Source organism: Blennius ocellaris (assembly GCF_963422515.1).
Source record: "Blennius ocellaris genome assembly, chromosome: 3".
Taxonomy (NCBI): Eukaryota; Metazoa; Chordata; class Actinopteri; order Blenniiformes; family Blenniidae; genus Blennius; species Blennius ocellaris.
In genome coordinates, this window is record NC_137652.1 from 26,238,551 (window position 1) to 26,254,021 (window position 15,471).

Here is a 15,471-nt window from a genome sequence, read left to right on the forward strand (position 1 = left end):
AGAGTGGTAGCCCTCTTTGGACCCTGCAGTTGGATCCAGAGTGCTGACAGATGATGAGAGGGGAATGGCAGGCCTATTACAGGCAATCTGGCCCTGCAACTTGGCAGACCAGTTCAGTACCAGAGCCTGGGGAGAACAGGGCACGTCCAGCATGGAAAGCACTGCCTGCCAGACCGCTCGCTGGCAAAGAAGGGCTTGCCTCAATAAAGGTATAAATAGAGAATGGTTATCTTGGCACTTTGAACCATGGGTTAAAGGGTTGTCATATGGGAGTCTGGTTTCTGGTCTGATAACAAAATACTACCTGGTCAAGAAAAAGGAGAAGGGCTATGCTTTAATGAAAGAGAAGGAGAACCAGTCTGACAGGTATGAGAGAAGAGAAGGGCCGCAGAGGGGGGGAGTGGGTGTGACGAAACGCACACTGAGAAATTCACACACCATTTGAGTTCACCTGACTTTGTACTGTTGCACGCATGCACATTTCCAAGACTAATACAGCAGCCCTGCGCTCACAGAGGAGCGAGATGCAAGAGAGAAAACATCAGAGAGGATAACTTCCTGTCTGTCTGTGTGTCTGGATGCGAGAGCCATGTTTATGTCTGGGGAAACAAGGAAAACAAACATCAAGGTCAGAGAAGCTGGAGTCTGTCCAAGCGATAGATAGCCCCTTTCTTAACAGGGCTGCAGGCCTGTTTTAACATATGCCCCCAGGGGGACACCAGGATTTAGACCAAACCCTGAGGCAGGATTTCATGTTGAATATTTGGAAACTTCCACCGTTTGAGCTATTTCCCAAGCAGAACTGTTCTCAACTGACGTCTTATAAGACACTCGTCAGTGATATCATAGTGATGGGATAAGGAAGAAAATGGATTTCTTTGCATTTACCCGTCATCAAACGTGCAGTCTCCACTCACGCACCTCATTGTTAGTGTCCAGCAGACAACTGAAGTAAACATAATCCTGACGCCTGGTCTGTTTTAATGCTGACCCCATTAGCCAGACGTCCACAGGCACCTCTGGGTCATCACTGCTAAGACAAAAGGAAGCCCATCTTTATCTTTATTCCCCTGTCCATCCCTTTTGTCTCTTTGTGAGCCCGTCCCTCAATCCACACTCCTTTTTTTTCCCCCATCTATCTCCCTTTCTGTGCCCATCTGTCTTGAATTATGTATTCTAATGCATTTAGAACAGGGCACAGAGTGGCAGACCACACTGGGCTGTTTTTAGTCACGTTATGCATGGCCATCTGAAGAATGAGCTATGAAAGTCCATAAAGTCTCACACTGTCTTCACTTATACATCCATGTGTATGCATGCCCATCTCTTGTCTGCATTTTATGCATAGAAACTCTCGCTTGCAAATTTCTCCATCGCTCTCCGTCTTTGTATCGGTCTCTGTCCATAAAACACACATGCACACGCACACGCACACAAACACACACACACACACACACACACACACACACACACACACACACACACACACACACACACACGCACACGCACACGCACACGCACACGCACACGCACACACACACACACACACACACACCAGACACATGGCCGAAGAGAGCAGACTACCATCTGGGAGAAGTGGCCGGCTTTGTCTGGGGGGTGAAAGCGCCAATAAGACCCCCCTCTAATACACACTCACACACACACAAACACACTGACACACACAAACTATACACGCAACCCACACAACAGCCCCCATCACCCTCCCCATCCAACTGCTCTAAGTGTGAGAGCTCTTCTCATACAATCTGCACATATACATATGCAAATTTGCAGGGGGCATTATAAAAACAGCCATCATCTCACATACACGCACACACACACACACACACACACACACACACACACACACACACACACACACACACACACACACACACACACACACACACGCACACAGAGAAGCGCGATATTTAGTTGGCCTCTGTACCAAAGTAGCCACACAAGAGTCCTGGAAAAGAAAACAGGTTTCTGAGAAATGGAGCAAGAGCTGGAAGGCTGGAAGAAACGGGGGAAGATAAAAAGGAAAAATCTTCTTTATAAATAACAAACTAATGTGAGCTTGTGTGAAATAGATGCAAATGGGATTGCATGCATTTACACGGAGACACGCACAAACACAAGCACACACAGACACGTAAACATACATTATCTATGTTTGCCCTGCAGCATGCATGTGATTTATCCATGAGGACTCGCTCCATTAATTGACACAAGATGTCATCACATCTGTCGACTGTTCTTAGATTAAACATCACACATCTTATTATATAGGAACACCTTTTGATACCCAGGCCTCATTCAAAGTGTGCAAGTGTGAGAAAATGTGCACATCGCCACACGTCATAATTTATAAACTCACACCCAGCCTCAAAGAATTAAGGAATGTAATTCAATGTAAGTTTTTGTTCGAAGATCAACGCGCTGTTCACTTGTTCTGAAAATAAGACGAGGTCCTTACTGAGAAGAGAAAACGAGAGAGGCAGGAAACGTCGAGAAAAAGAGAGAGAAAGACACCTGCTCGTAGAAAAGTGACACCTAATCCACTATTCTCACACACAACTGGTCACACGAGTTTCACGCCTTATAACAAACCACTTTTCTCACCACAGGAGTTCACATTCACTTCTGCTTAAAGCCACATTTTTAAATTATCCAGTTTTACACTTTTGTAAAAAAAAAAAAAAAAAAAAAAAATGCAGGTCTATGCGCCGCAAACATCCAATCAATCCAGGAAACAATAGAAAGTTTGAAGACGATGGAACATTTCCACAGTCGTCTCGTGATAAACTCTTGGTCCTTTGACTTCTTCAGATGTTCATGATGTGACAGCGCTTTCTGATCTGCCATCTCGAGGCAGGGTGTGTGTGTGAACTGGAACCATTTGAAGTGGATTCGTGAACAGCCCGCTTTCAAAACTCAAGGGACGCATCCGAGTAGTAATTAGGAGAGAGGCTATGTCCATATTTCATAATGTTTCCATACAGATATGCACTCAATGACATGATTTTCATGGCTGCCACACATGTACATACAGTACGTTGTTTGAGATATACGGTTACACGGTACGCCTGACATAAGTGGAGGCTTTCTCGCCTGCACAGCCCAATAGTCCATTATGTGCATCTTCCATATCAAATTCTTTCCCCCCTCCCTGTTTTCAGCACTCTTGTGTTTGTTGTAATGTTTTCAGTACACAATAGCAGCAGTGGTGTTAAGCTCATGTTGCCCCATCAAGAGGAGCACACCAACAACAACCAAACACTTTTCCCTCCTCTTCCCACCCTGTTTTCGACCGGATCCGTTCGTCTCTCACTTTGTTCCCACGCTCCCTCGCTTCTTTTCTCTCTCTCTACTGCATTGTCCTGTGCCCTCCGGTTAGAGGTTCTCCCCGTTTCTTCCAGTGAAGCCCGGAAGGCCGAGGAGGAGGACGAGGGAGGAGGAGAGAGGAGGGCCGGGCGGCGGGGCCCTGTCCCCGTGCCTCCTTCGGCCTGGCTGACTAACCGGTCTGAACTGGTTCTGACATAGGTGAACCACAGACGTGTCCTCTTTCGTCTCTGGACAAAAAAGAGCCATGGTGGCATTCCATCCACAGTCAGCAGGTACCGGGGAGGTGTGCGTCCGTGTGTGAGTGCATGTGGCTGTCTCTCAAGACCTCTAAGGCCTGGATCACTGCCAAGTTCATCTGTTAATGGACAGCTACTCGGAGAGCCACCCCCCCCCACCCACCCCCCACCCTCCTCTGTGTGTCTCCAGCAGCCGTGCCTGCTCACGACCCCCCCTTAACCTCCCCAACCCCCATCCAGGCCTACTCAGATGCAGGCCCACACTCTCCCTCTTCCTCCACTCCCTTTCTCTCCCCTTCTCTTGAAAGCTATATCATTCCCTTTCTCCCTATCCTCCTCCCCCCTCCTCCTGACTGCCCCCCTACCCTCTGTGCTGCTCCTATTCAAGATAAACAGAGTGCTTCAAGTTCAGGGGACACCCTGGGACCCTTTAACAAAGCCATCTATCATGCTGTCTGCCTGGGACTCCTTTGGCCAGGGCCGGCTCTGCTGCCGCTACGTCTCTCTCTCTCTCGCTCTCTCTCTCGCTCTCTCTCTCTCTTTCTCTCCCTCTCTCTCCGTCTGTGTGAACACCCACCGCCTGGACACGCACCAGCCCGCCAGCCTGCTAACTCGAACTAGCTACTTATGCTAGCGGATCCCATGCTGGACAATTTCCCCATTGTGTTAGTGGCCCCGCCTGGCCTCTCCAAAGCCACCGCAAAGACAGACCCCCCCCCCCCCCCCCCCCCCGCCCCCCACCGCCGCCCCACAACGGATTCTCCAAATGAGACAAACTCCTCGCATGCAGGCACGCCACAGAGCCCAGAACAGCACGCACATGTAAGCCACTTTCTCCCCACACCTTGGAGACAGACTCCGCTGACCCCTTCTCTGATTCCCCTCCAGTCAAACTGCGGGACGATTAACCAAACTGTCAACAGCTTAATAGTCTGGGAATGAGAGACTGACAGTGGGCATAGGAGCTGTGGGTAAACACTGTGCTGATTATGAATGGTGCATAAGAGAGAGAAAGGAAGAGAGATATTGGGGGGAAAAAGGAGGGGGGGGGGTGAAAAAAAACAGAACACAAGGATACTGCAACATTTATATGAGCACTTATCAGAGAAGCAGGTTTAAACAATTATGCATGAGGTTGTTATTCAGTCTTTTCCACCGACTGTTTTCATGCTCTCGTTTTTGGATGGCCGTAATGTCAGAGGAAGGAGAGTGAAGATGAAGCCTAAACAGTAATATTAAAATGCATTTAATTGCTGCTTTTTTTGTCCTCCAGTACATTTGTGCTGGGGACTTTTCTTTTTGGTCAGATTCCAGGGAATATTACATTAGGAAATAAGTGGTTCCTCTGTTTCCATACTGACATGAATGAATACAGAACTCACAAGTTAATGACTATATATGAAGAACCCATGAGTTGTTTTGTTTTTTTTCTGAGCTCTGTACTGTGGCTTGAATCAGCTACTCAACTCTTGACATCACAGGCTCCCTCCAACGCTAAGGCATCTCTTCCTCCCTTTGCCCTCCCTCTTTTCCCTTGTTTTTCTGCTTGCCCTCATGTATCTCTTGGACAAACAGCCACAGCGGCGGCCCCAAAAGCCCGGCAGCTGTCCTCTCCAGCCTGCAGAGAGAGGGCGACCGGCCGGCAGGTTTTAGAGCTCTAAATTATCCATTAGATGTTATCAAGTGGTAGCAGGGCAATGCCATTCTGCAAGGAACCATCAATCTTTCATAAGTCCCAGACACGGCGAGCATTGGGATGCACTAGCAGAACCTCCCCACTCCCAGCATACCACTCACCCCATCCAACTCACCGAATCGCACGCAAACTTAAATATGTACACAGAGGCAGGCGGACATGCACACACAGTCAACAAATACACATGCTGACATAAATGTAGTCAGGTACACGCTCTTGCACTCAAGCTCTGCAGAAACAAGCTGGGTAGAGCTTGTTTAAGGAACATCCAGTTCTACATTCCCCGCGTTGTGTCTTCTACCCCCTTTCAAACTCACCCCGCTTTCCACCCAAAACAACGTTTCAAGCCAAGCCTCAAAATTTACAGTGTCTCGCTGCCCCTCGCAGTGGCTTCCACTGCACACTCTCCCTTTATTTTCTCATCTCTCCCTCCTTCCCTTTGCTTCTTGCTGTGGCCTGGCAGGCAGGCAGGGCAGACATGTTCAGAATGCACTACGGTAATGGGCTAATCAAAAATGCAAAACAATTGGCAATTACCGCGCGGGGCCCTAATGGTCATTAGAATTTACAACAAGGTAATGAACTGAGAGTCAGCTCGGCCCATGCATATTCATAAAGCAATCAGGCCTTTGAAGATTAAAGAAGCGCTTCAAATTTAAATGAGGGCGCCAGCATGTTATCAGTGAGATTCAGCCTGCAAAAGTAAAGGGTGCCTGGGACAGCAGTGTGCATTTATATGTGTGTACGTGCGCGCGTGTGTGTGTGTGTGTGTGTGTGTGTGTGTGTGTGTGTGTGTGTGTGTGTGTGTGTGTGTAGCGAGGGCTGGGGGTCAGTCCGGTGTGGGGGATGGAACAGAGAGGTATAAGTATGTGTGTGCATGCATGCAACCGTGCATAAATGATAATCATGCGCATGTATCACTCTCGCTGATGTGCCAGTGCAAAACCACAGGACACCACTACAATCGTATAACCCAAAGTGATTCTAAAACATATATGACGACGCTTAAAAAATGAATGAAGTGGCTCACTTCTGATCATCGTTTAAAAGATGTGGGATTTGAATCTAAGATCAAATGTAAAGTTAACTTGAGCTATTAGGAGGCGATGAGCTTTTGAACACAATCCCCCCTGAGGAATGAGACAACCTATTAGTATACATTAATGAAGAACTGCAGCTGCAGACATGCTTTGCATCCTTCCTAAAAACACGCACGCACACACGCCCGCACACAAATAAAGGCTTGCAATTTTTCACAAGTGTAACGTCAGCCGCGGGGGCCCTTCCTGTCCTGTATCTCTCTGGTCGAGATAAGGCTGGCGAGACACAGCTGTAGACGACCACCCAGCCACATACAAAAGGTACAAACAGACTCGGTCAAAGACACACACCATTTGTGACAGACCAAGCCCATCTCTGATGTGCAGTGGGACAGACAGATAGTGACCAGGATCAGAGGGTTCAGACTAACATGATGCCCTTGTCACCGTGGCTCTCCCATGGCCTCAACATTATCACCTCGGGTGTGAGAAAGACAAAGCAACTGTCTTGCAGCAACACAGCGCTTAAACGCTGCAGTCACAATAGTCATAGTTGAGGTTGAGATGACATTTGGAATTGTAATGCAGGCTGGGATAATGCGGCTCCTACAGACATTGAATAATAATAATAATATAAATTAAAAAATACAAAATTCCAGACCACTTTTAGTGACCCAAAAAAAGGTTTACAGAAATGATGACAAAACTGTGATTTTTCAAAAAAAAAAAAAAAAAAAAAAAAACATCAAAGTGAAAATTACCTTGTCGAAGCCTGTTCCAATTCTCACCCCAACCCAATGTGCCCACTTCTTAAAATACCACCTTTTTGCTGCGATCCGCCACTTCCTGAGCTACAGCTGCATCAAAGACATGTTTTCCTCTCTGTTTCTGTTCTGTCTAAAAATAAAGTCATTAACCTGCAGGTGGTGAAGCCAGCGGCTGGCATGACAGGCCCTGACGCTGTCAGATGACCCCCGACCCCGTGATGTGAACGCCTGCCACTCTATTGACAGGACAGCGGCGGGACACGCTGATTTCTGAGGATACGTTTTCATCCGGCGTGATGTGGCTGCGGACAAACAAGGTTGTTTGTGTTGTATAGCTTTGTCTGACAGTGGTGTGTGTGTGTGTGTGTGTGCGTGTGTGTGTGTGTGTGCGTGTGCGTGTGCGTGCTTCTCTGGCTCACGCTGCAGCCAAATCTGTTAGAGTGAGAATGAGCTCTCGAGTGGATGTTGGAAGCCTTTAAGAGGTGCAGACACGCTAATGTAGCCAAAACTTTCAGTTTCCAGTCACCCCCGGGACAAACTACTGGAGTGATGCGTGGACAGAGAACACGGGCGACAGAAGGAGAGAAGGAGATGGAGAGACAGACAGAAAGTAAAGAGGAAGAGAGTAATGGTCAGGGAGAGCAAGAGAGGGGAGGGGGCGGAAATAAGGATCATATGTTTCTGACAGATCTCATCAACTCACAACACATCATGGCGCCTCTGCCACAACACATTCATTACAGACAAAACACTGGTCCGCAGGAGGGGCTTTACACTGTACGTGTTACGGAGATCCACATTGTGGAGTCCATAAAACAGGTGTGTGTGTGTGTGTGTGTGTACATGATGTGTTAGGTTTTTTTTTTTTTGCATGTGTGTGTGTGCTGTACATATTTCAACGAGCCTCCACCTGAATGGCCCGAGGCTGTGGTGCTGAGGTTGTTAGAAGACAAACAGAGATACAGGAAGTCTAAGCCAGGAGCCCCAGAGGACAGCACACACACGCACACACACACACACACACACACACACACACACACACACACACACACACACACACACACACACACACACTGTACTGCATACCTACCCTTAACTACACACACACTCCTGCTGTCAGTCATACACACTGCCACCACCTCACCATACGTTTCGCCTCCTAAACCTACAAATCAGAAACACCTCCCCTAACTCCCCTCTTACACACACATTTAGGCCCAGCCTGTCCCTCAGGCCCACCGCTGTGTGCCAAGTCTGGCCTGGCATGGTCCACAGAGGGGTGTCCTCAGGCAAGGCTTGCCAAGTCAAAGACTCTTTCATGTTCAGCCTGCACGCCCACGGTAGTAAAGCTTTAACAAACAGCAAGGCGCGCACACACACACACACACACACACACACACACACACACACACACACACACACACACACACACACACACACACACACACACACACACACACACACAGTAAGCTATAAACAGGTTAAGTGGTTAAAAAAAAACACACTCTCGTGCACACAGCAGAACACGTGCACACACACGCAGGCACTGGTTCGATGCTGCATACGCACTGAAAATGTAAACATTAACTCCACTTTCAGCACTTGAATGCACCGAGAGCCACGAACACTTAATCCAACAACAAAGGCTGACGAATCTCCACCGACAACGTTTGTGGGTGTTTAGAGCTTGGCTCCAGAATGCAAAAATGTCCTCTATGAAAAATTCATCCTTAAAACCGTTCCTGTTCACCTTCATTAAAACTTAGTGGAGTCCATGGCCAAAAATAGGACTGATTTTATCAGAGCCCAAAGCAACTGTGGGATCAAATCAGAGTCAGTTTCTTACAGACAATGGAGTGCTTATGTTATAATATTAGCTGGTGTGCAGTAATTACAGCAGCATGCATCTGTGCCTTTTCACTTTCAATTAAAGTGATCAGCGAAACAAAAAGCCCCGCATGTAAACTTGCACGGTGACCCATGCACATGCACATACACACTGGACACAAGAAAACGTATCACTTCAAAGGAGCACCCCCCCCTCCACAGGCATATGTGTGTGTATGTATATATATATGTGTGTGTGTGTGTGTGTGTGTGTGTGTGGGGGGTAGAGAAAAGTGGCACAGTGCCAATATGGTCCCTGCTAAATACCTTTGTCTCCACAACACACAGCGAGAAACCGGACGGGCAAGCTTCTACGGGAACACAGTCCACATCCAACGAGGTGCTACAAGAAATACTGCTCCCTCGTAAGAATGTGCATCTCTACACGGTGAAAAAGGGGAAAAGGTGGCTGCCGTAATTGACCGAGTATTGATTCAGAGTCCAGGTTACAATGGAGGCAGTGCGTTGGAAAGCAGCAGAAGTGTGAGCTTGTGGCCGATCTGCACAGCCACAATGGCCTCATTACCACATGTGGCCATATACTGGTGAGAGTGCAAGAGGGACTAATGCTGATATGGATAAATACAGGGCAGAATAATGAAGCAACACAAGCATGGAAATGTGGCACCACACACGGTTTATAAATATACTAATTCTGGTATATGGGACAGGAAGAAGCCTCTAAACATTAGTAAAGCTCTGTATCCTACATCATAACAATGGAAAGCGTCCTGCTCCAATTACTCAGCGTGGAACAACCAAACAATCATTTATTGCTCTAATAACAATTGCATTTAATCAATGAAATAATAAATGTGAATGCAAATGTCCACAATTAATTTTCTTCACCAGTGGGCTTCTTCATTAGTGATTGCATGCTGGGGCAAAAAAAAAAAGTGGTTTTACAGCACACCCCAATCACTTAGTTTGTTTGAGCAACCATCATCTGTTCTTTTTCTGGGCCATCCATAATCTGTAGACAAGCTAGGATGTCCCTGTGCATATCTTAAATTGTTTATCATGCAAATGACGGCGCACAGGCTGCTCTGCCCTCGTGTAACGGCCCAGAGCTCCAGACTGCAGACCCCTACCCCAGCTGCAGTCATGAGACTCCCAGACGGCCTCAGCTGTCCCGTAGACGCAGACCAGAGAGGCACAGCTTCATCTCCAGCTCTGCTCTGTCACAGCCCCCCCCCAACCCCCCACATCACCCCAACTCCAGCCACTCCGGGTGTCAGCTCCTTTCCTTAACCCAGCAGCCTCTTCCCCTAACCTCGTCCGTCCGAGCCTTTTCCTTTATAAACTGATGTGCTGATGGTAATCCATCTGTGTCAAATGATATTTCAGAGGTGGTGGTGGTGGTGGGGGGGGGGGGGGTGCTTTCATTGGAGTGTTTGCAGTGTAGCAGGACACAGTAAATCTTTAAGGGTGTAACATATAATCCACTCCCCTGGAATGGACAAGACACGAAGTGAGTTTGGGAACAATATGTATGGAGATGCCTTGGCTCAGTGTCAGGCTCTAACTGAGCCGGGTGAGAGAACATGGCAGCCAGCATATGGAGGACGGGGTGGCACACTGGCACTGCCAGTCTGGATCCATCAATCTTGGATGGAGAAAACCGAGGTGGAGTGGGGAGGCTGGTTTGTACACATACAGTATGTGACTGATGTGTGGTCTGTGCAGCACAGAGGCTCAATCGTCTTTATCTCTGCAGGCTTGTTCTTTTTCCCCAAAGCCTGAGATACTTGGAGCTCAAGTGGTATGGGTGGGAACAACAATCCACCAAGTCATCTCCTCATTATTAACCCAAGTCACTTCCTGATTTTTTCCCTCAATGTCCACAGACAGAGAGCCTATAAATAAAAGCTCTGTGCACACAGCTAGTGACCTTATGATATCATGTGAACTCCAGTGCATGATGATCTAAATGAGCAAAGAAAAGCATGTTCAAACAGCTGACAAGGCCAAGAGGCATGTCAGATGTGTAGCTGTGTGTGAGAGTGTGTGTCTGTGTGAACTTGTCCGTGTGTGTGTGTGTGTGTGTGTGTGTGTGTGTGTGTGTGTGTGTGTGTGTGTGTGTGTGTGTGTGTGTGTGTGTGTGTGTGTGTGTGTGTGTGTGTGTGTGTGTGTGTGTGTGTGTGTGTGTGCGCGCGCGCGCAGATGTTTAACAAACGTCACACTAATGAACGGTGGTCATTTCGTACGACAGAGGGCTAACTAACAACTGACAGCAAATAACAATAGCCTTTTACAATGCCATCTGCGAGGCCGCAGCACTGAGCAACACGCCGGAGTAGGGCACATTATTGAGTACTGCTCTCGACGCGTTTAGCCCGAATTGGCTTCAAATTAAATCACAACTGCCCCGACAATCAGCACAATCTGGCACACACAATCAGATCTGTTCAAGGAAATGAATAAACATTCAAATGGGCTGGTCAAAATCAAACCCAATTCTATAAAACCAGTCATAAGGGACTCATGCTTGTTTGCACAGCAACTCGTGTTTTCAGTACAGCCTCATTTAGCCCCCACGGACAACCAACAAACCAACCAGCCGGCTTCAAAAGTCCTTAATTACTCAAATCAAGAAAAACACTGACAATTAGTGGCTGTGGAGTTCCTCAAATAAACACTTCGTCTTTGACAGATCGGTATAATTATATTCTTTTCTATCTCTTTATAATTTTAGCATCAGAGTGAGCTTTTGCAGGCACATATTTGAGGGTACAAGAGATATGGAGTGTAATAAGCCCGGGAGGAACAGAGATACATCCCTCACCAACCACATGAGAGAGAGTTTGGAGTCCACAGGATCTGAGCACATCTGTGATGCAGCAACAAACCAAAAGTAATCCGTCTCGTCTTTCTCTCTTTCCCCTCTTTCATAATCACTTTCTTTGTGCGACTCTGCGTGAGTTGTTCTCACTGTCTGCAAACGTTTCCCTTCCTCCCAAGCATTTTCAGGACGTCTGATCTTTATATGGGTCCATGACTCAGCTGAGTGAAAATTCGCAGCTCCTAAATGTGGAAGCAGATATTTCACACCCCAGTTATGCAGATTAGAGACATCCCCCATTGGCGGAAGGAAGAGTGAGGAAATCTCAGGACATTCGCTCTCCTCCCTTGAAATTGAACCCTGTATAAACTTCAAGTAGGACGACCCACACTGCACACCTGTGCACCTTTCAAACACTCACTTTTATCTCCGGCTCATCTGCTTACTCTCACAAGGCAGCCATTTTAAGCTGCCGGTGTGTTTACCTGTGATATTCTCCTGCTTGGGGATTATTCCTCGCAAGGGTGTAGATAAACAATCCTCATCCTGCGGTGACACCTGAACGGCCACCTCCACAGGTTGACGCAACTTCCGCGGGTGCTGATGTTGGGTCCGCGAGAGTGAGGAGGACGTGGACAGGGGCGAAGCCAGCGGGGAGGACGGCGGCCTGTCCAGGGGTTTGTCCACACAGAGGCCGCCCTGGCACTGCCTCCGTTTATGCTCGATGAACAGCAGGATGTCAGCCAGGGGGAAGCGGGAGTGGCACTGGCCACAGGTCAGCAGGTCCTGGTCCCCTTTAAGGGGCTCGCCCTGAGCCACACCCAGCCTGGGCGAGTCCTGAGAGTCCTCGTCTGGTAAAACACCTGAGAGCGGCTCGGCTGGATAGGCAGACAAGAGAGGAGAGTGTGACATAGGGTGCAGTGAAATAATCACAGTTGCATGCAAAACGTAAAGACGTGTCAGGAGAGGCCGCGCAACCGAGAGTCGCACAGCGACAGTGTATTGCTGCAGACATCTGAAAGAATAAGGTCAGGTTGTTAAACACTTTTAGGAAAGAAAGAGGGAAGGAAGAAAATGAAAAAAGGAGAGGAAGAGCACGCAGACAGCTTCGATAAGGACTGACATGTTCAGCTCGCAGGCAGCAGTCAAACGATTAAGTTGCTTGACCCTCTTTATTGTGCTGCCAATCTCGCTTTTTTAATGAACCTAACACCTCTGAGAATCAAAAAATAGATTCTAATTTGAGTTCAAGATGATTGGACCCCATTTCGTTAAAAGTGCTGGGATCTCGTGAACCAAGGTTAGACATTGAGGGGTTGGATGTGGAGTAGGTCCCTGAAGAACTGACAGAAGAGAGAGAGAGAGAGAGAGAGAGAGAGAGAGAGAGAGAGAGAGAGAGAGAGAGAGAGAGAGAGACAGATGAGAGAGAAAAGAGAGCAAGAGCATTTTAAAAGAAGTAATCTAACCACATGGTAAACGACATTGGGCGCCCCGACTGGGATGTTGAGATAAGATGTGATGAATTCTCGCCGCTGGTTCAACCTTTAATTCTATATCGGGTCAGATGAGAAGGTGGTGAGGGACTATGCAAGATAGAGCCTGTTACTTGTATGTTCGGCTGCATTAAAGATGAGGGAATTCGCCCCCTTTTTACAGCAGCTTATCTAAACCAGCTTATGCCACGGACACAGGCGAGGTGTGTGAGGTTGGGTTAGGTTGAAAGATTTGCTTCAAACCAAATAATCTCATTTTGATGCCAAGCAAGACTGATGTGAATAACTTTGAAAACTTAAAAAGAAAAATACAAGATTTTTTTTCCCCCCACTGCCAGTATTTGAAGTGTTTCGGACCTGTGTTTCCCCCCCGGGAAACAGCAGCGGGACTGTTTCACAATCAGGAAAATCGTTAGGTTTCTTCATTTGCCATTTTAGACTGTAACAATGGATCAATAGTTTAATTTCACTCGGTCCCTGAAAATGGCCAAAGGGACCCTTTTATTTCATTCTCCTGCCTTTCAAATAAAATTCTCCAAAAATAATCAATATGTGAGGAGATTTTCTGCTCACAGATAAATATGCACCTGTGTCAGCTTACAATTACCCCCCAAACATAAAATTGCAGAGTGGTATTATGAAGTATTCTGTGGTTCAAATCAGTAGATTAAATTAAAGAAACATGCTGCAATAAACTAGGTCACAGCCCCAGAAAATGAAAACGTTTATTTGTTTGATCAGCTTAACCTAAATGGTTTAATTGAAAAAACAAATCTTATTTGGTTCTTGTTATTACAACACTTTAACTTTCAATATATTTGTTTTTTTTATTCTTCCAAGATTAACATTTAACGAAAACAAAAAAATATATAAGCAGTTATTCCTGTTTAAACGCTGCTCTCCGCATGCAGCGCCTGGTCAAGCGCAGAAGGATAAAGTGGATCAAGTTCAAGTTCACAAGTGGCCTACAGGACTACAATCATATTGCGCCCCCCACTGGCAAGTCTGGTGACAATTATCCGACAAATGAAGGGAATACATGTTGCGAGAGCATAATTGGGTTCGACCGAAATAGGAACAGCATGCAGAGACACATTTACTGCAAGAATAATTAAGAACTAAAGGCGTGTGGAAGCACTTAATCTCCATCTCGACTTACATGGCAACAACTCGTATATCTGTCTCCACATTCAGTGACGCGCAAAGAAAAGTGTATCGATAAAAGCAGTTCCTGCTTCCATTTGATGAACAGCGGGGAAATAATTATCCTGCAAACGTAAATGCATAAAGACACTGAGAAGAAACAAACAAACAAACAAACAAACAAACAAAATACCCTGTCGTGCGGGTCTAAATCAATGCCCCGCATTTTCATCACACACGCGCGTAAAAGCGCTCCCCTGCGTTTCGCTCCCCGGATCACAAGGCGCGCGGAGCTTGTCGTGAATTAACGCACGGTTTATCTGTAAACGACGCCAGATAAGCTGCCACACGTCGAGTCCGCGACGTTCAAACGCGAGCCGGGAGGAATGAGGTTTACAGAGAAACGACATTCCTTCTCGGTAAACGCACACGAGGTCTGCGCGCTGTGGCCAAGCGGGCACGTTTAACCTCACATCCCCTGTGTCCGGACCGGAGACATTGTCACATAATAATAAAAAAAAGAGAGAGAGAGAGAGAGAGAGAGAGAAGGTGTGGGCTGCACCGACTGCACATGGAAACTTCTCAGTGGATGGCAGCAGTTGTCTGCCAGCCTGCCTGCGCTCCCTTCATATAGGCAAAGGTCTCCGGCCATAAAGCGCTGCACGCATGCCCTTTCATGGCGAAAGAAACCTTGAAGGCTGCGTTATACAACGCGTTCACCGGCACCAGTTCAAGCTCCCTCTCACGATGTCTTAAAACTTTCACCGACTCATTTTAACCCACCCCCGGTGGTCCTGGATATACTGTTTGTCATTTCACTCCGGACAGCTGCGCGTCCGGATCACAGCCATTAAAAACCCCTGTAAGGAAGTTCTCCTGAACGAAAACGCGAGTGGCACGTCAAGAGGAGAGGAGGACACTGGATTTAAGTGGAAAAATGAAGCTGAGATCCACTTACGCGAAAACTCCCGTTTGCTCAAGTGCTGGGGTTTGCCCTGCTTGCGGCGAGACATGTTGGTTCAGTGGCGGCTTTTCAAGCTGAGTTCACATCGGGAAATCCGTTCCTATAAGGTAGACTC

General features: G+C 47.3%; 1 protein-coding gene across 1 annotated transcript in view; it reads right to left on the reverse strand.

The window, feature by feature from the left end:
* The window catches only part of LOC308148893 (B-cell lymphoma/leukemia 11A-like), a gene marked incomplete at both ends in the record, with an annotated part of 32,373 nt that extends 16,968 nt beyond the window's left edge, over positions 1-15,405 (reverse strand). The window contains 2 exons of the mRNA XM_080520441.1: positions 12,242-12,634; positions 15,351-15,405. Of these exons, the coding sequence (XP_080376567.1) occupies positions 12,242-12,634; positions 15,351-15,405 (448 nt within the window). The remainder of the gene's footprint in view (positions 1-12,241; positions 12,635-15,350) is intronic.
* Between the last annotated feature and the right edge of the window lie 66 nt (positions 15,406-15,471).